Source organism: Streptopelia decaocto (assembly GCF_964273445.1).
Source record: "Streptopelia decaocto genome assembly, chromosome: 1".
Lineage (NCBI taxonomy): Eukaryota > Metazoa > Chordata > Aves > Columbiformes > Columbidae > Streptopelia > Streptopelia decaocto.
In genome coordinates, this window is record NC_138663.1 from 188,583,255 (window position 1) to 188,605,299 (window position 22,045).

At 38.7% G+C, this 22,045-nt stretch overlaps 1 protein-coding gene across 1 annotated transcript; it reads right to left on the reverse strand.

Annotated features, from left to right (window-relative positions):
• Positions 1-250: 250 nt before the first annotated feature.
• RXFP2 (relaxin family peptide receptor 2) lies at positions 251-21,402 on the reverse strand (the record flags this gene model as incomplete). Its single annotated transcript, XM_082043314.1, is given in 19 exon segments — positions 251-358; positions 362-425; positions 427-446; positions 450-487; positions 1,565-1,885; positions 3,488-3,541; positions 3,544-3,726; positions 10,514-10,623; positions 12,287-12,358; positions 13,357-13,428; positions 14,151-14,222; positions 15,456-15,466; positions 15,468-15,505; positions 15,857-15,912; positions 16,825-16,943; positions 18,562-18,760; positions 19,503-19,608; positions 20,592-20,693; positions 21,342-21,402. Coding segments are annotated over 19 exon segments (1,806 nt in total).
• Positions 21,403-22,045: the final 643 nt, after the last annotated feature.

Genomic DNA, 22,045 nt, shown 5'->3' on the forward strand with positions numbered 1-22,045 from the left:
AACTAATGGACTTAAACATATTACTATGGGATTTTGCACCTGTATCAGAGGAGAACCTCTTCACTGGACAGCCTGTTCTGTTTCTCATCTACATACATGGACTGAAGATTGTGTGTATGTGCTTTAAAGCTCAATTTCTGAATGTGGAAAAAAATCAAATATTTTTGGCAATACTTATTCTTCACCGATGGTTAACTAGAATTCCTCTGGCAGAATTGGTTTGGTTAAATTGAATCTTCAGGAAAAGAAATCACGCTCTCACAGCATTACTTGCAATTTCCACCTGGAATAAGGAATGGATTTCAATGACAAAGACAGGAATCCAGCAGATGACATCAGTGAATACTATTAAAAAAAGTCAATTTGCAACAGTGACATCCTTGCATATGTGACTCCTTACCTCTGATGCCTGAAGGCAGCTTTTGAATGGAACAAAACATGCTGACCTATGAAAATACAGTGATGATGGAGGCTAGCAGGCTGACACCTGCAGAGAAACAAGGCTTGAAACAAATGGCACTGGGATGGTCTTCCCTTTCAGCTGACCACTTCTCTGTTTCATTCTCTACCATTATTTTGTTATGATTTTTACATTAATGTAACTGTAGTGCATAGATACCAATTTTATGTTAGAAACAGCTCCTCAATATTGTCTAGTGTCACACAGCCTGCTCACATATCACGTGTTCCCATCTGTTACACAGCGAGATACGAATAAGTTGTAGGAAGTTACTATAGAAACATAGTTAATGCACAGTATGGGTGGGCTCCTGATGCCACAGAGACCTGGTCTCCTGACTAGAAATGCTGCAGTAAATCTGAAGCAGAAACCAACTGCAGGACTCTCGCATCGTACAGAAAGAACAACATATTCCCCAGAAAAGTGACAAACCAATCTGAGGCGTATGTTCATTTCAGACCGGCTTCATCAATTCTGTATAAATATCCACCCCAAATCACTGATGGAAGAACATGTGCAGAGCAAGCTGTGCAACTTGGGTTTTAGTTGCCCAGTTGCCCAGTTGCAGAGCAAGGCTTTGAGCAGTTCATCAGATGGCAACTCCATGGACTGGAGCACTCCCGTATGTAGCTGAGAGCCATTGAGGGAGCCATTTATGTTAAGATTCCAGCACCTGTGTATTGGGTTTGCATGGCACGGTTTTGGTAGCAGAGGAGCTACAGGGGTGGCTTCTGTGAGAACCTGTTAGAAGCTTCCCCCATGTCCAATAGAGCCAAAATTAGCTGAGTCCAAGACAGGCCCACTGCTGGGCAGGGCTGAGCCCATCAGTGGCAGTGGTAGTGCCTCTGGGGTAACATATTTAAGAAGGAAAAAAAACCCCACAACTGCACAGCATCAGCAACAGTCAGAAGAGTGAGAATATGGGAGAAACAGATCTGGAGACACGCAGGTCAGTGAAGAAGAGGAGGAGGAGGTGAAGAAGGAGGGGGAAGAGGTTCTCCAGGAGCCAGAGCAGAGACTCCCCTGCAGCCCGCGGTGCAGACCATGGTACGTCTGGCTGTCCCCTTGCAGCCCATGGGGGCCCATGGTGGAGCAGAGATCCACCTGCAGCCCAGGGGGGACCCCACGGTGGAGCAGATGGATGCCCGAATGAGGCTGTGACCCTGTGAGAAGTAAGAATCACTACTATCTGCTGCTTTCCAGGATGGATATTACTGAAGAGAGATACAGTCACTGGATATTTTTCCAAGGTCAGATAAGTCAGCAACAGGACTGACACATCTGTAGATAGCATGGTGATGAACCCCATGATATGGCATGGTAAATTTCCCATCCACAGCACGGCATGTTTTTTAGACTGTCCACAATATTTAACATGAAAAACTCCAATGAAGAACAAATACATGCCCATTCGACAAACAGCACCTATTTAAGAAACAGACTTTACAGTTTACTGAAAAGTAGCAATGGAATGCTTTACATATAGTACACTTAAAAGTCTAGCCAAACCCTTACTGGCATTCAAAAATAATTTAGCCCTGTGTTTGCAGCATCAGAATTCATGTGCCGTGGGGCTGTGAGCAGAAGTGGGTGTCAGGATTTGAGAGTAGAAGTGTTGCCGAACAGGGCTCCCATGAGCGTGCAGTGATGCGGGGCCACGCTCCCTGGCTGTGGCCAGCACGGTGGCTTTTGCAGAATATTGGCTCACTGCAATGGCACAGGGGCAGCCAGCCCTGGAGAGGCTGCAGCCATGTCTGGGCACTGCTCGGGGTACAGGTGCTGCAGAGATGGGGTTCCACCAGGAGCAAGCTGAAGGAATCTCAGGCAGAGTGTGTGAGACCTGGCAGGTCTATGGCAGTATATGTAACTGCACAGAAGATCTCTGATATCTTGCCTGGAATTCACCTCTTCTAATTTTACTCATCCACAATATATATTATTAACAAGGTAAATTCATTTTACCTGACTTCATCCATTTACAAAGCTTAAGATCTGATCCAGTCATGACTTGTCTGTCTGTGCAGTCAGTGAAGTCAACAGATGCTTTTGTGACATGATTCATTAGGCTTACTTTGGATGTCATTTTTTAGATAAGGTAAATTGCACAATTCATTGGCTATAAAGAGAACACAAATGACTAGTTCACAGACATCTGCTCTGTAGGCGTCTGAAGTCACACAAGATAAAATCTTTCCTGTGTGAAGTTAACCTACAGTCAAAGCAGAGCCTGTAAGCTTGGCTAACGTGAACAGAGAGAAGGGAAGTAATAATGGGTCTCATATGTTTTTAAAGGGTTAATCACCAGAAGCCAGTGTCACACTATTGCACCATAAGCTTGCAAGGAAGTAGGATTTGGCCACAGCAACTCTGAAGTTTGTTCCACATTTCTATTGACTCAGGGATTCTTAATATGGGAACAACTGCTGGACAGGATATGGTGAGATCATTTGGAAGTATCCACATTTTGAAATATAAAATTCAAAAATAACAGAAGTGTTTATTAGATCACGTGCCAAAAGAGGAGCTAGGATAGAATAGAGTAGAGAATATAATAGTTCATTTGGAAGGGACCTACAACAAAAGTCTATTCCAACTGCCTGACCAATTCAGATGATGATGATTTGACACATCATAGAATAAATTCACACTAGATAGCTTATCTGTAATATTTAATGCAGAATTAATAGTAGTAATTAATAAAATAAAATGTTTAAGCTTCATGGGTTCTTTGTATGCACTTTGACTACTTAAAGTCAAGAAATGGAAGGAACCTAGTTATTTCTTAACATTCACTTTCTTGGAGTATCAGAAAATAGTACAAAAATAGGTAACGAATAATGTTTTAAAATATTTTGTTACTAAGATAGTCGCTTACATTTGTGTCTAGAATGCAAACTGAAATTTTTGTAACATCCATAATGTTATGTATTATATCTAGTATAATGTCACAATGTAGTATATTATAGTATTATATATTAATATATTAATTTTATTAATGTACTAATAAAATAATTGTATAATGAATACCTTTAAAACATACTAACAAAATGTTGGTAAATGCAGTGTGTGTCTTCTTTTCTATTTGATAAATAATCTCATTCTGATGACAAGAAGATCTCCAAATGTAACACAAGCTATGACCCACTGAAATACTCTCAGAACATTGTTAACTGAGAGATCTTCAAATGATGAAATCCCGTCTACTAATGGTGTGTATATTAGCAGGTGGAGTGCATAGAAGCGACAAGTGAAACTTGTTGAAGTAGCTGAAAGTAAAGAAGCGGAACGTGTAATACTGCTCATTAAATACAGGCCAATATCACTGTTATGTACTAGTTATGCAGCTAGATGCAAGGAGCTGGAAGAGAAGAAATTTTAATAAAATAATCCCTAGTGCTTATAAGGGGCATGCTGTGAGAGGTGTTAAATCAAGGGAGGATTTACTTAGGAGGTTGGTAGCAGCTTATATCCTTTTGGTCTCCAGGAACAATACCAGTGCTGGTGGCCACAACCAGCTGTGATTTCCTTTAGGTCGCTGTAATATGCAATTGGGGCATTGCCCTTTGTTTGTGTATGACTCGAAAGGAATGGTCAGAGCTCATCTATTTTTTGTTTTTATTATACAAACCTTTCAAGGACTTTGTTTTGCTACTCTTAGTTTGTTGTCAGTGCAGGTGGGTGTTCTTCATGCTAAAGTGCTTCAGAAGCAGATCTTTTACTGTCCTTGGCAGAAAGGTTTTGCCTTCCTTAACAGACTGCGGAATGTCTGGAATGACTTAAATTTAGTAATGAACATTATCACGTCTTAAATGTTTCAATTCCTTGACAATTATTCAAATAAATAGTTCTCTGCTTCAGTGGCAGTGCTCTCATAAAGAAGACTCATGGCACAGGACATGAAGGCTCTGATACAGTAAAGCCTGATAGAGCAGGGTTTTTTTGAAATGCATCCTTACATCCCCTTGACTTCTACAAGATTTAAAAATATGCTCTGGTATATAAAAAAATCAAACCATGAAGGCTAGATCTACAAGTAAAATTCTAATGTGATGTAATTATAGAAGTGAAATATATGAACAATGATATCCCATATTTTGCCTGCTGATTTGGTCCTGTTGATTATATCCACTATCTGCTGTTAGATAAGTGGACAGTAGCTGAATTAAGCTTTATTTTTCAAGAAGCAGTAAAGAGTGGAGGACAGAGAATAATATAGGCTCTTTAGAAAGTCAGAATGATCACCGCACAGTTGAAGAAGATGCTTATATTCATGGCAAGGAAGAAGAAAACATAGCTATTTGGGAGTGATTCTAGACTGAAAGACAAAGATCAGAAAAGAAAAATAAGCCCAAGGATATTTCATCAAGTGTGACATTTTAAATAAGTAGAGAGGCAAAAGACGTTTGAGTATATATTGTGGCTTGCATTAAGTGTGGAAGTGTGACACTCCTACAGCCCTTTGCCTTAGCTCAGGGATTGTGGTTCAGAGGCATCTAGTGTTACTGGCAGGTAGCTGTGACAAACTGCAAAGGGAAAAGGCATGTTTTATGGCAGCAAAATGAAACAGCTATATAGCAGCGCACATTCTATCTTGTCTATGAACATATATGGCTTTTACTTGTGTCCAAAACATAATCACTTTTCCATTTCTTAACTCAGTCCTCAATTTCGGGGCTGCAGTAACTCCCAAGTAAACAGTTTTATTTATTCCCCTTCAGCCAGTAAAAGAAGTGTGAAGGGCAGAAAAAAGAAGTTATGTGATATGATCTAGAAATGAGGGAACTAAATGAGGAACGTTTCCTTTCTCTGTTTAAAATAGTGAAACATCTTGAGAGTTTCTTCCAACCAAAATGATTCTATGATTCTATGATTTAATCTATTTTTGCAGAAATTGTGCTACTAACTGAAATAATATGGAAAAGCGACACCCTGGGATGGTTTGGGACATTTTTATATGGACACCTCTCCCCCTTATTTATCCTTTCTTTTATTTTGCATACATACATGTAGGAAAGGCTCTTCATATGTTGAAACATTATTGTGTTTATAGTTGTTTATATTTTGTGTCTCAATCATTTCCAGATCTCTGTAAAATATGTAAATGCTATGATCTGTAAATAAGGTTACCAAATTTTGACTTACCCAATCAAGCCTTTTCTGAAATCATTGGTCTTAAAGAAACTATGTTATGGAAAAATTCTGACTGTATTCAATAGGAATGATCCTACGACTGTTGGTCACATCAAGCTTTTCACTGGAAGATTGTGTTGTGGGGATGTGTAGTTAGCCTGATGTCCTTTTGTAGTTATGCCATTCAACAGCCAATGCAATATCATCAAGGGAAGCACAAGAAGTGACTTGCACAGGTGTTTATCTTTTTCCCTGGGTGCTGAGCTCAGCTGCTCACAGCAGTGTGGTTTAAAATCTTATTTTTATAAACCCTGGCTAGGGGGCCTTCCGAATAATAAAAGAGTCACAGAAATGAAAGCACTAATAAGCCCAGAATGGGCTATTAAAAGACAGCTTCTGCTATGAGAATCAGAAGAAGAGAAGAATAAATAAGACAAGAAAGCAAAATATATAATTCTCTCAACTTTACCGTGGGGAAAGGAGAATTCCCCTCCATTGTTGAAGGTAAGATTGACCCGCAGCTTTTGATGAGAAATCCGAAGTATAGGGAGGCAGTGGTAGACTAGCTGAGGAAAAGCCAGGACACTGAAGATCTTTTGGGTTTGAATTACTGGAAGCAGCTGCTGTAGACAATACAGACAGACCTTCCTTTGGAAGGACAGACAAACATACCGATAGCATCCCAGGCTGCAGAAGCTGAGTTTTTTTGTCCTGTTTCTGGAGTTTGCACAAACCATTGGTACTGTAATAGCTGCCCAGCAGCAGAAGCTGCAGCAGTGAACAATTCAGCAGTGGCCTGTACAACTCGAAATACAAATTGCTGAAGAGTTGCCAACAAATTGTTGGCAGGTGAGAACCTGGGCATTTCTCTGTTAGCCACCCAAAGCACCGAGATTATTTATTTATCTATTAAATTTGTAGATGCAGGCATCTGGGTTGAGTTTCACTTCATCTGACATTAGACCTCCTCACTGAAGCTGAGTTGCCTTTAGAATCAGTGGAGAGAAGCATCTCCTCAGATATGGCTAGGTCAAATGACTCTTCTGCAAGATTTCTTTTGTTTGCTGATTGTAGAGGGAGTCTCGCAGAGAATAAATCTTTAGAAAAATAGGCTAAAATATAACAGAAAACTTAGCATTAGAAAATATTTGTTTGAATAACCAGACCACATAAAACATTCAGGTTATATCAGCATTGGTAAAATGAAGAGGGCTGAGACGTGGACATAAGCAGCTACCCATGCTGCCTCATTGTTTTGTCTTGTGTGTGCTAGTTAGGCCAGGCTGTTATATTTACTTGCATAAACGGAGCCTAGGGACCAAAGGGCCAGTTGTGACATGCCTGTGATGAGCCTAAGGGATGATTAGCATGCAGGTACCTTCCTCCCCCCCACCCCAAGATTGGCTGAGGAGCACAGAACCAAAGGAGATGGGTATAGCCAAGGGCAGATGTGGTGCGTTTGCAGCAGATGTAGTCTGTCTTACGTGAGGCAAGGGAGATGCAGAGCTTTGAAAGATGTTTGCATGGTGTGCCACAGGGCAACCCACTTTGCTCATGTCATGTGCCAAGAGTAAAGCACAGGGTGCAGAGGCACCAGGCAACCCGGGATACCTGCAAGCGGGAAAGCTGTATAAAGTTTTGACTTCCGTTCTGCTGTGATGCAAACAAGAACAGGACAACAATGGGTGTATATAACGAGCGGAACAGATCCCGAGGAAATGCCAACAACAATTAAAATGAATGCTGAAAACAAAATAGTGGAGAAATTTAGCCCTTTCCATGTCTGTGTCATGATGTAATTCAATGGGACTTGCTGGCTGGGCACAACATACACTCCATACAGCAGGGAAATGTGATATTAAATATCAGTAAAAGGAAAAGGTTTGTATAAAATTACACACATGCAAACAAAAACAGTACTGGCACAGACAGCCTTAAAAGCGTTCAACTTGATAAAAATCCTAATGGTGACAGAGCTGTGAAAGAACACTTTGTGTACTGAATATATTCAGTAAGCATTTCTCAAAGTGTCTAAAAGCAGAGCTTCATTCTGCAGCATCCTGATAAACCTTCAGTCTACAAATTCAGTGTCAGGAGTGCATGTGCTGGAGGATTAGCAAACCCAGTAAGGCCTGAAACAGTGACAGAACTTTATTATTTTGCACATTTTGCTATAATGAAAAAAGAAAAGAAGCCAGGGAAATAGCTTATTCAATTAGCTGTGATCTAAACAGGATGAGAAACTCCTGGCGTAATCAAAGCCAATTGTAGCCACCCAACAGAGGCATAAATGCTAATAGAAACCTGTGATATTGAGTGAGTCCATTGCAGTAGGCACTCAGCGTAAGTGTTGAAATACATGGCCTGCAGTGTATAATTTTCACTTCTCCTGTTTGGCAATAGCATTGCAAGGTATTTGACACATTATCTGCACAGGTGATATTTTAGGGAATGGTGTGTGAAATATTAGAAGAGTGACAGGAACTAAAATGTTGTCAATGATGCTCTAGTAATATGAAAACCATGCAATGGTGCAATGCAGCTGGCATAACCTGAAACTGGTTCACAACAATGGCAAGGCAGAGTACAGATGATATATTTTGATCATGTTTTAGAAAAGGGAAACATCGCAATTGAACCAAAAAGAAAAAGAACAAAATTGCAAAGTCAGGTGGTCTGCTTAGAAAAAAAGGCACTTGAGTTGTTGTATCCCTTTGGAATACTGTGATGAAAGGAGAAATATAACAGATCTATAAGAAAATGCATCCAAGTACAGTTTATAAAGAACATCTCAATCTGGTAAAATGTGAAAGGAAAGCCTGAATTGGAAAGCCCCGATAGAGGAGTAACATCTTCTGTGTTTGTGAAGAGTACCAGAAACAGAACTGCAGGGAACTTTTGACAGATATGACAATATGTGTGTAGCATCCAGCCAGGTCTTATGACAAACACAAACAGTGTTATTCCTATGGCTGTATCAATAAGACCATGCAAGTGCTCACGTTAATTATAGGAAGAGATTAAATCCGAAGTTGTAATCTCCAGGGCTTTAGTCCTAGGGCAGACATGCCTTTGACACCTAATCTGGGATTCCTGTATTTCCAAAGAACCCAGTAGATGCTCCTGCCTCAGCTGTTCCCAGCTCAAAAGAAGAGACCTTGTGAGATTATCCTTCTTGTCACTGCAGTTATAGAACCTGATGTATTCTTTGTTTCACTTCTAGGAAGATGCAAGGGATATTATTTTTGACAAGAATTGCAAATTTTATTTGAGGATTAGGCTGAGATTTGTTTTGGCTCTTGTCTGAGCCCAAGCCAAGTGGCATTTTTTTGCACAAGATTTTAACCTTTAAAAACTTTTTTGGGGATCATATGCTGTCTATCCCATGAAATAAAATGCCTGTCATCTTGTCAGGAAGGCTTCTGGAAAGACAAATGATTGCTGAGATCACTTTGTTCTGGTTAATTCTAGCCCAGTTAGATGTTCGGGGGTGACATTATGTCTGTCTTACATTCTTTGTTCCTGTACTGCATGTTCTGAGCTGGAAACATAGATCAGACAATCGTTTTGACAGGCAGGCAGGTGGTACTATTACATTGGCAGTACCATATCTATCATGGTTAATGTGTTCTCAGATTGAAACAATGACACTTTTCCTCGCTGGTCAAGGTCTATATAGCAGGAGAGCACATCTCCATCCATATTTCAAAACAATTTCCCAACTTATGATTACTGTCTTGTCCCTGTGGTGGCTTATGGATTAGAATATTGATATTTGCTGCATTTAGTTCTGTGCATAATAATGAAACAAAGAGCTGAAATGCACTTTAAAAAGAGTCTAAAAGGAAGTTATTTTGGCTCAGCTGCAGCATGATTAACCTAGTTATCAGCAAAAACCACGTGGCGTGCCCTGGAGATGCCTGTTTGATGCCCACGTAGAGCTGGCTGAAAAGACACAAGAGACCTGTGGCCTTCTGGAATAGCAGGTGATGACCAGGTGGGATAGATACCCAAGGGCACCTCCAACAGCTGTGAGCAATTTTATAAGGCAGGGTAAACAGTCTACTGGGATCTGGAGAAAGGCTCATCTCAACCTAGACTAGCTTTTGTTTTGCTGAATGGCTCTCCAGACTAATACCCCATCTAGTAGTACTTGGCATGTCCTGTACTATCTGAGACATCCATGTGGGAAGGCAGGCGTGACACACGACACATGAGAGACCAAAGACTTTCTGGAGTGGGAATGCTGTATAGATGTCAAATAGCACTGAATGTCTGACCTGTGGGCAAATGGACCCATTGCCCAAACTTTGCTGTTACTGGAATGACTTAAGACACAATGATTATCTGATTACCCTTGGCCACTTAGGAGGGGTCTACAAAAAGGAACTGAATATTACCCTGTGTGTTGACCTCCTCACAATGTTTTTCATTGTGTGGCACAGGAGAAAAATATCAAACAATGAGTTGCAGGAAAGCTGTTCAAATTAATCATTCAGATTAATTCAGGATGTTTTCCTTTTGCTTAATGAAAAATAGCGTGAATTTTAAGATAAAGTTTGGTTCTTCTTTTGGACAGCTTTTTAAGAAAAAGCCATATGGCACAGAATGAGAATTTTAAAAAATAAATGATAGTCTTACTTTTCAACTCTGAATACATTGAAATTAGAAGATGCACTTTTAGATGAGGATGAATCTTTGCAAATTAAAGAAGAAATAAGAAAACTTCTGACTTTGAGCTTTGCGTAAGATATTTGATTTAAAAAAATGTAGCTGAATCATCAGCCCTGTGAAGTAAAGATTTTATGAACCACCTCAAATGAGAGTTAATAGAAGTTTTAAAATATTTGTTACCATTTCTTTGTGTCCTTATCTACCCAGGTGCCCTAACTGTGCTTGTTGCGTAATTTGTTCTTAATTTACATGTTTTGATTGCTTCTAGGCTTACCATTTTTGAATAGCAGTAGAACTCCGCAAACTGTATGGCTGTTGTTCCTGTATTTTTGCCTGCTTCCTTAGGATGTTGAGCACTCCTGTAGGAATAGAAATTTGAAGTACATTCAGCATCTGATAGAATGACAAACAATACTTCACCTGCCTTTTGTAATTGATGGATATTTCTCCTGGAAATAAAGGATATTATTTAGTTTACTATGTTAGTGAACTGTTTCAGCTTTTACTTACAGTGAATGAAACCGCTGAAGACTTGCAGAGCAATCCTCAGAGAGGTGAGAAAGTGGATTGAAAGACAGATTGCTAAAAGAAGGATAAACTGTTCCTTATTTTATTTCAGGAAAAAGATAAGCTAAACTATTACATTTTTAAATTCAGTTGGGAATTCTCATTTATAACTCCCAGCAGCTTGTTTCCAGTGAATACTTCAGATCTATAAAAATATAATGTGGTAATGTTGTAATCATCTTGCTGGACAGATCCCTTGGAGAAAGAGAGAATAAAAGCAATCAGATTCACCCTTAGTATTCCACCCATCCCTTTCAACACAAACTTTAAGAACTCTAAGGCTCAGATTTTCTCCTTTTTATAGGTGAGGAGGCATGCTGTCTTACTTAAAATTTTAAGAGCAGCAAAATTATCTTCTATCATTACTTCAGCTCATCCAATACTTCCTTGCTCTTCCTTTATCCATAAGTCACTTTGAAGCCAATCAGTACAGGCACTGATATTTGGTGATTGCTAAACATGGATCATTTTAGCTCTGATTCATCATAACTAATTCAGCAGAGGTATCTAATTTGGGAACCTGGTTGCCTGAGGGTCTCTCTATAATTTATGAATTTAATCATTGCTGAGAGGTGAGATGAATCAAAGCCTAATTACATAGGTATGAAGTTTTCCCATTCAATATAGGTAGAACATGGAAAAACAAATAAAAAAACAGTTTTGGAGTCCCACAGTGAATTCAACATGGAAGATCAGTATTAGTGAATGAGTTTTCACCATTTCAGCAAATCAGTGTCTTTAACAAAGAACATCACTTGCTACTCTCCAGTTGCTACAGCCAGTAGCAGCCTGTTTGAATCTCTCGTGTCACTCCAGTCACTGACAGTTCCCCTTCTTCAAGCTTCCCTTTCTTTTTTTCACTTCTACACCTTCTGCAGCTGTTTTATGTTTGTGCCTAAACATGTCATGCCAGATAATGAGGCAACCAAAACCCAGATGCAATGTGACTACTTTATATGCAGATGAACCTAAAGCATACGTGCGTCTCCCTGGGGGAAGTGCCAATCTCACATCTTCAAGTAGGTGCCTCGGTTCCCCTGACAGCTACTGGGAGAGGCTGGTTCACCTCCAAGAACACAGACGCTGCCCCAGCTATCTTTCTATAGGCTGTACAGGCAATACAGGCACCCCCAGAGGACCCAGGTGAAGCTGAGCACTCCCAGCAGGGAGGGAGCATGGTGGTCACTGGAGCAGAGGGAGACCTTGTGTTTCGGCCCACATAGCTATGTCTGTTGTGAAACCCAGAAAGCCTCAGAATAAGTTTCCCCCTCTCCATGATGCTGCCCTAAGCATTCCCTGCAGCTGCCTCTTGCTGGGTAGTTTTCTGTCCTTGTGCCTTTGATTCTGCCTGGGCTCCCGCCTCCCCTTGGGCCGGACAGGTGCAGTACGCTCGCGGATTACAGGCCTCTAATCGCTCACGTTCTATAATTTCAAAGTAGATTTTAGAAAGGTCACAATTCCCCCAAAACTTTTAATGTGGAAAAGGTATTCACAGGCACCAAGCGAATTTGATTTCCATGAAGAAAACTGTAGAGTAAAATATGCATTTAAGTACTTAATGATCCAACATAAAATGGAGAGCTAATGTCATGTTTTGGTATGACTACTTGGCTTTTTATTTTTCTAGTTGTGTTAGAAATTACAGAGGACCATGGTTAATTTTTCTAAGCCACACCAAGGTGTGTTGCAGTCAGTGCAAAAGAAACTTGCACAAGACTAAGTAGTTAGTTAAGTAAAACGTTTATTAGTTTTAATTAAAACTAAGCAATTTACAAAGTCAAAGAGCAGTATGGTATTTTATTTGATTAAAGACTCCAGGATTTGCTATACAGAAACACTTTACATGTTTAAATTTAGCTTTTTTTTTGCTTTTGCTCTTACTGCAATGGGTACAGTCCCACTGTAGGTAATTCCTGTTCCTCACTGGTAAGACACCAGATGTAGGACAGCATGGAACAGTTTATATTTCTAAACCTGTAGAATTTTTTCTTCATGAACATGATCTTCCTTCAGATATAGCTGAATCTAAAAAAGTTAGAAATGTGAGTTATTACCATATGCCAATATATTTAATTTCAGTAGCAACAAAATCTTTTGCTCAGGCTCCCTGCAAGAGGAAAAGCCAGTCTGAAGGAGAAATGGATTCATTCAACAAGAAAAAAATGTCTGCAGATTGAGATACAGGCATACTATGTTGTTTCTACTTTGTGATCAGATTTCAAGTCACAGGATTTAGTGTAATTCAAAAAGCACCCTGGTGTTCATGATCTGATCACAAGGCATAAATAATACAGTATGCCTATTTCTTATTCTGTTTGTTGAAACAAGTGATTGTGACAATTGCCAAAACGTGCCATATGACTGTGCATACAATAATTCAATTAATTGTGAAGAACATGTCCTTGACAAAAGCACAACTGTCCTGATGAGGCTTTATACATTGAGACAAATCCTGTGTTGAGGATTGTGACTCACACATATTCAAAAGGCTTTTGTTGCTTTATTTTCATACTTCTTTTCCTTACAATACAGTGAGCGCATCACATTTCAGGAAGGTGGTACTAGTTAAGTCCTTAATATGATTGCCTTCAAAATCCCTGAATAAAAATAAGCAAAGTGCCTCTATGCATGACTTGTGTAATAGTTTTGCAGGAGGGAGTTTAAGCTCTAGGCTAGTCTTTTTTTTTTTTCTTTTTTTTTTCCCTTTTTTTTTTTTTTTAACCTTCCTTCATTTATTTCTTACAAGATTAGCCCAGATTTATCACCTAGTTTGAATATGAATATAAATGTCAAGCAAAGCAAATTATATCCTTTTCTTTGTTGTGATTTCGTCTCTATTTATGGCCCAGCTCACCAGCCATTTCAGCAATAATAAGCTAATGCATTGACATTTCTTATGTGTAATCTGTGGAATCTTTGTATCCCCAGAATAAACTGAGACCACTGGGTGAAGATTTTACATTTAATTGTAATGCATATCTATATATCCTAAGTTATACTCAGGATAAACACAAATTCACAATAGTCAATTTTGTTTTAATTGGGAAACTGAAGTGAAAGACAGAGTTTTGCTAAACTCCTGAGAGTCATGAGAACAAGAAGCAGCTCTGAAGATTGATGTTGGCAGAGGGCTGTGGTATTTTTCAGACAGTCATTTGAAACACTGTGAGGTTCAACTCTGGCAAGGTTATACTTGTTATTAGAATGTCACACTTTTAAAAGTGGCTTGGTCTAGCAGGATAAACAAATGATGAATTTTTATCTCCACAGAAAAAGATACATTCATTTATCAAATGAAAGTTTTGCATAATTTACTTACATCCAGTTAATAAGGGGCATCTGAGTACAGATCTTCTTGGGAAGAGTCTTATGTGAATTGTTTATCATTGATCTTTGTAAATTAAAACATGCTTGGAAAACAAGATATTTATCATACTTCATAACACAATATGTAAGAAAGATTTGCAAATGTAAACTTTTAAGAGAAGAATCCAAGATTAGATTGTTACATTGCTCTGAAAATTAAAATAAGTTTTGGGTTTACACAAACTGCATAAGAAAAAAGATTTTGTAATTTACCAGGAGCAAAACATAGCACAAACAGTTATTTCTTATACTAGCTTATTAAGGTATTTATAGGCAATGGATTCATTGGGGACTGAGAAATAAGCAAAATTTAACAAGTCAGAAAAAAAAAAAGTGTTTACAAAATAATTTTCATTCTCAGTACAGTTACTGTAGGTTTTCCACAAATGCTATGACCTTCCTCAAGCTCCTTCCCATGAGAGCTGGTAAGGGTGGAAAGTATTTAATCTCCTGCCTCATCCATTGCCTCAGTGCTCACTCTGTGGAGCCTGGCCCAAAGGACAGCAGTGCCAGTTCTGATTCCAGCAGCTGCCTGCCTGAGCTTGGCTGAAACAGCTGAGTCAATGAATCACTAAAGACACAAAATTCTTCATCTTCTTTGCCCTGAGCCAAAGGACTAGCGGCAAAAACTTACTTTTCTCCTAGCAAAACCAAATGATTTATTTCTATGAGTGCCATTGAAACTAGCAGCTAGCTTTTCTAGGAAACCAAGATTATACTTTTTTGGTTCTGGTTTACTTGCTGAGAGTGATGGAAAACACTTACAGGACTTAACATCTCCTTCCTACTTATTGTAAGCTCTGTCGTATATGGAATTTTCTGTTACAGTGATCACAGTGGTATCTGCATGGGAAATTGTCCAAGTAACTAAATACTGTTTCAGTTTTCTAAAAGGAGAGATTAAGTTTCTGCTGGTTGTATCCCAGAATTTCCAGTTTAGATCATGAAGTCCCAGTAGGCATTCTAAGAAAAGAGATACAATTCTAAACAGTTTTAAAACTTCGGGAATGTGCTTTACTTTTAACAGGAACATAGTAAAGATATTCACAGCATGGAAGACACCTGTGAGAAATCCAAGTCCAAATTTGGATCCAGATATAGTAAACATGGGGAGTTAACAAGCGTGATTCCTTCATGAAGAAGATATTGAAAGTCTTAAGGAAAGAAAAGAACTTGGAGGAAAACCAAAAAGGTAGACAGGAAAGCTACTTGAACATTGAACAGTACCAACATGAAAATGTACAAGAGCAATACTAACTGAAAAAAACTAAGACTTTAGCCCAGTAAATAGCTGCTGTGAAATTTTCACTGTTGAGTTTTAATGTAGAATTTTGGAAAGAAATAATCATTTACTACATCACTGATGCTGGTAAAGAAACAATGAAAAAATGGCTGAAATGAGCAAATAATGAGAGCGCAAATCCCAAATAACTAGACCTAGTTATTATCTCCAGAAATTGAAACATGACCTTTGTGATAAGGAGTTGCAAGCTGCAGTAGTAATTCTAAATATTTTCTGCAGAATGTCATTTGCAGACATGGCTTTACTGCCATGTTCCTTTCTTTTTAGATCAATGCCATAAACACACTCGCTGCCAGCCATGAATCGTACTTGTACCGACAGGGAGAAAATGGGTACGCGCAGCAATTAGAATTTGTGTAGATCTCTGAGTACCCCAGGTTTCAAAGCAGTGATACGTTTATGACTGAGGTATCTGTTGACAAAAACATAACACAGGAACTAAAATAACATGATCTAAAAACTGATAGACTACTTCTAAATGGAGGAAGCAGAAATCTTTCAGATGGTTGATGAGAACAACCAGAAAGATAAATAACTGTGACAAGCAATATTTGATTTTAAAATGCTGAATGAAAGTATTTTAATGTTTCTGTCTCATAAAAGGCTATTCCTGCAGGGGCAGTAACGTTTGCCTTAAACTTTTAAAATATTTTATAGATGGAATGAGGCTGGGTAAAGCATTGAAAATGTGCTTTTATGAATGGTTTTGCCCAGCACTAGCGTGGACCTGTTTTGCTATGCTGCGATGGGCAACTTTTGCCTGGGTCTTATATGTATACATTTTACACCAAGGTAGACATAGTAAAAATGCTTTGCATTTATATACAGTCATCTATCCAAATATTGATATCTGTATCCTGTTATTCAAACTTGATAAGGAACCAGGAAGATTAGCCTGATTTTCAAAGGCACTGAGCTTGTCTTGGCTGTTGGAAGTGACAGGGATACCGAGGTGCCCACCTAATCATGCTGCAAATACTGACATTTGAAAAATTTGGTCAATATGATTTGTGAACATCAATTAATGAGGCAGCATCAGGTACACACAGTAAATTAAGTTTATAATGGCTGATAATGATACAAAAAGAAGGTCAACGATTTGTCTTTGCCCCGGTATGCAATTAGAGTCACAGCAGGAATTAAAATTCTGGAGGTGCTCCCATCTTTCTCGAGTTACTGGAATATGCAGAATAGTGGCTGGATGAGACTTGGAAGGGCTGAAGTTTAGATGCCATTTTCTGGACTGCAGAAGGCTGGTTACTCTGTGATACTCAAGAGGCAATAAGTTGTTTAAAAAGTCAAAATATGACAATGATGTACTCACATCTTCTGAAGTTTGCATAGCCCAAATAATGCTTTCCTTGCTATTTTCTGAATGCAATTGTTTTGTAGAAATGGTACAGGTAAAGTAAGAAAGACAGGATAATCATGATTCATTAACTTCTTAGTAAAGAAAATGTTTTATAATACTGTATTTATTTCCTTCTGTCACTTTAAGCACACTGCTAAATTAATGCCTGGTTTAACACCACTGAAGTCAGATTCACTATTTTCCACAAGAACAGAACTTTCTAATGGCATCTTTGAGGCTATTCTCTATATGCCTGTCTCCAGGGCATGTCATGTCCCATTTCTTGATTATGCTTTTGGAAGAGAAGATCATAAGGTATAAAGAAGAAGATACAGAATAAAAAGCGTGGGAGGCTGGGGAGAAAAGCTGATACTGTTCGGGGATACAGGTATATTATTTTGAATGTCTTTCAATGTGAACCATCACTAGTCATCCTTCTTGGCACACGATGCCAATGTGCATTGCACCTGCTGGTGTAACTCAGCTGGGGTTCAGTGGCATGTATATTTTGTTTATATAAAATTGGTTGTAGCACTCTGCCCACTCTTCAAATGATACAGTCCTTCCAGATGACTGTTGTTCTTGCCAGTCTCTTTTGGATGGAAGGCAGTTTGAGCTGTCATTAGGAACTATCAAATAAAAGGCATACATCATCCAGTCAGAAGCAAGAGCTAAGCTCAAATATTGTGTACTTAGGGGGCTCATGGGGATTTATCTTAAGCATGGTATATGAATTCTTACCCTTGGAGCTGTCCCTATTCACTGATATAGACTTCATACTTGCTAGCTTTGTATGTATGCCTTAATCCCGTAAAAGTTTATCTGAGGGAGATGCCAGGCATGGGGCTGATAGATTTTTTGTTGTTGTTGTTGTTATTAACGTCCATATTTTAAAAGGATGCAAGTCATTCTGCCTGACAAGGTAATATATATGAATATATTCCTTTTTCGTAACTCAGTGGAGACTGGTTCCTACAGAAACTTGGAAGAAGCTGTATTGAAAGCGCTCCAATTCAAATTCCAATAAAAAGTCCATCCTACTATATAAAGATACTATATAAAGAACATGGAAGACACCATCTAGCTTGAAAAAAAAAAAAAAAAGAATTGTACCAGTGGTCTGTGAGAGGACTGACTGAACAGGAGAACTTGCCATGTGTACAGCTACTTGCATGATTGTGCAATTGGTTTCCATGGTAGCTTAGCATCAAAAAAAGAAAGAAAAAAGAGAGAAAAATAAAAAGATGCTTTATTTAACCTTTTAAAACAGTAGGTGCAGTCTCATCACCAAACGACAGTATTCTTATTAGACACACTTCTTTTCTTCTTACTTATTTTTTCTGTGGCAGAGAGCAAGACAGGACTACTGTGAATGACATACAAAACTGCCTGCATCTGTACACATCTGGTTACACTGGAAGACCAAAATGATCAATACATGAATTTCAAAAGCAAATGCCATGCAATACTGTCAAAAAAGTGATCACACAGGTGACTGTATATTGATTTTATGCATTCTATATACTTCAGGACTCGTAATAATTTAATAAACTGTCAAGATACTTACATTTTCTTCACTTTTTATACTTGCTGAAAACTTTATCTGGAAGAAAGTGTATCTGGTAGTATGTGAGTGACCTAAAAGTAATTGGTAACTAATGTTTCAATTAGGTCTTAACTGGTCAGTGTTGCAACTGGCAAAAATCAGACCTTAGATCTGGGTGCAGCTGACACAGCCTGGAAAGGACTCTGGGCCCATTCCATTCCATTCCATTCCAAATGCAGTATGTTGGCTGTATTACTTTGCCTCTGAAGCCCACGTAACCTCAGCTTCTTGTGATTTAAATCCTGAGCTGAAGCTCGAGCGCCCTCCTGGAATTTACTGGGAGAAGACAGACCTCCCTTTGGCCTGTTTGGAAAGTAAATACATTTGACTGCTTAAACAAAATAGGTGAAAGGCAGCAAACTTCATTGCCGAGTTTCAGGACTGGCCTATTTTAAACATTTTCTTTTTGTGATCCAGATAGATCTTTAAGAATTTCTCATATGAACAAGTGATATATGAATTTTGACAACCTCTAGAACTGGAGCTGGCAAAATGAAATAAGGAGCTGTCAGTCATCATTAAGAGCCAATCAATAATCCTGAAATCCCTGCTTTGGTAACTTCAGCAATATCTGGTGGGTGCTCATTGCTGCAATGCTGGTGCACAACCAGTGATCTTTCCTGAGTGGCTTGGGGCTGACAGGCTTTAAGCAATAGGAGTGATGAACCCAAATAGCATTCAGCTCACCTAACTGTACACATTACAGTGCAAAATGTATGTCTCAGCTAACACCCCAAGCTCTCTTTAGAGAAATAAACATGTTCTGTGTGCAGTTCATGCAACCTGTATTAGATGACTGGTTTGCAGTGTTGACATGTATATTTGTCAGATAATTCCACACTGAAGGGAGCCTTGCAGCAAAATGCTCACAGCATTCACTATATTCTAGCAAATCACCTATTGACTATCTACAGTGGATCAACCTTTTCTGCTGTCTCTGAATGCAGAGGGCCCATAGTTGGTAGTATAGAACTATGCAAAGTGTGTTTAGACATCTCTTTGTAAAAACAGCTTTATGCTGGAGAGGAAAGGGAATTCTACTTACAGGATGATTACATTACTTGAAACAAGAAGAACAGACTTTAAATTAACAGCAGCACATCCTAGTTCTGCTTCCATGCAGCTGCAACCTTCTGGGTATTGGTGGAGACCTGGGAAAAGGAATTATTGAGTGAATGTCTTAGGTATGACCCCTCAAGTTCATCTGGTCAGATGGAGTGTCATTCTGAGGCCTCTCTTTGGAAAGGGATTGGACATCTAGATGTAACACTCCCAAATTTCCTTTAGTAACGTTCATGTATCAGTAAGGCTATAAAATACCGATGCTGCACTATTCGGGACTGCAGTGCTTTACATGTAATGAAAGCAAACATAAGTAAAACATAAATCAAGTTTAATATCCTACTGTCCCTAAGCTGCAATAATGGTAACTGAAACACGACATGTACTTGATGTACATATAAACATATACACACAAATGAGAACATTTGAGAAACTGCTGATGGAACATTTTCAACTGGAGAATGCAGGTTTTAAGTCACTACACTAGAGTGAAAAACTGGATGCTTAGATTTCAGTGCAGACCAGAGGGAACATAATATCTAAACTTGCCTCTTGTTTGCCAAGACACTGTCATTGCTTTCTGGGATTTAAGGGAAGGGCTTTTAGGGTACCCCAACTTGTCACTCCATCTGAAGAGCTGTCCCAGACCTGTAATACTATGACTGAACTGAGGCTTTCGGGCTTGTGACTCTTCATCAGTAGCCAGGAAGAAATATTTTAGAAGGGAACAACATAAAACATTTCAAGATTTTTGATTATTTTTTTTTTAATGTTCCACAGGGAAGCCTTTCTTTTTTCTTTTGCTCTTGAGAGGGATGAAAACAAATACTGACTTTCTAAAAGTTTCCAGAAATGTAATTGCCATTTTCCTGCAACTTTATAAAGCTTCAACCTGGCACTAACAAGTACTTTCCACACTGTATTATGCTGCTCTGCTCTGGTATGCATGTGAAAAACTCTGTGAAAGTAAAGGAGTTCCCTAAGTGCATCTACAATTCCAGATATCTCCATAATTACAGTAAATATATGTATGCAGTGAAAACCTTGGAAGCATAAAAAAGTTCAAGGATACTAATAAGGGCATTAGGATTAAGTTGATATTCTTCTAATAAATCCAGATAATTAGGCTTTCCATGAACCACATCAAAGATACGTGCCCATCCACTATTATTTCCTATAAACAGTGTTAACATTTGTCAGCTGTACTTAAAATTGTCTAAAAGCTTTTAATGAAAACAGAACTTTAACGTCAATTTCACTGTGGGGTACATGTGCTTTCTGATATGGGATGGAAGCAAAAGTAAATCTTCAAATGGATTATTTTTATTTTCTGCTGAATATGAGTAGCAATTATAAGCCCAAATTAAGAAATATCATGGAAATTGAACATCAGAAGTGTATCAGACTATAAGCATGGTGGAGAGAGAGAGAGAGAAATCTAGTGTTGATGCAAAATATGATTAGAAGAGGTGTTGATAAAAAGAACTAAATACGAAAGAAGAACAATTAATGTAGTGGCGAAACATGTACTGCAGTACATGATCTAGCATAAAGAGGTACAAATTATTTACAGTGAAAATCTACACAAGATAACAGAAATGTACTAGGACAAGACTGAAAGTCAGAAAGTGACTCAGTAAAAACCAGAAAGTTTACACCCATTTCAGTAAATTAATATGATTGGTGATCTCAAATTTCAGACAAAACCATGGAAAACAATGAGAACAGATCATTAGTGGACCAGGTAAATGTGTAGGTAATTACAGAAGTTATGAGTTTTGAGAGAAAATCAGTTAAAATTTATAAAACTTAGACATGTTACCTTCTGACCCAACATGCTTCAGAATCACAGAAGTTGTTGAATGTGATGTAGAGGGAATCATGCTCCAAAATGCGGACCATTTATTAGCCAAAAAAGGAGATTTGTGTCGTTGATCTGACTTCCTGATTGCTTTTTTTTGATTGAGAGTGGGTGTGGAGATCAATAAGACAGAAGAATGGTAGTGAGATCACCACCAAGCGTGTATGTGTTTATACACGTATATCAACACATGTATATACCTAAGATTCTTACAGCACTTGAAATCATAATGGAATGACAATTCTTCACTTCTACTGGTAGGAAGCCTTACTGAGCATAAGTACCCTTACTTATGTGCAGGAGTTTGTGCACGCACTTAGGAGGATTCCCCCAACAGATACACAGTGGTTGCCCACTGTCCACAGCAGAGGATGATACAATAGGGATTCTACAGGACACTCACCACTGGAGTCTGCCTGGGGCATATCTTTAGACACCTTGTCAGTTTTCTTTGCTGACCAGCATGATGTAATTCCCTCATTCATGGAAGAAAAAGAAAATACCTAATTACATTGAAAACCCCAGACTTGTCAGGCTTGTTGATCATTTGGCAGCTATTAGTGATTCAGTGTGTATTAGCTGGAGGAGCACATCCCACAACCAGATTTGGTTTCTGTGTACCTACAGATGTTATAGTTCCCACCACAGTTCTCTTCCTCTGCACC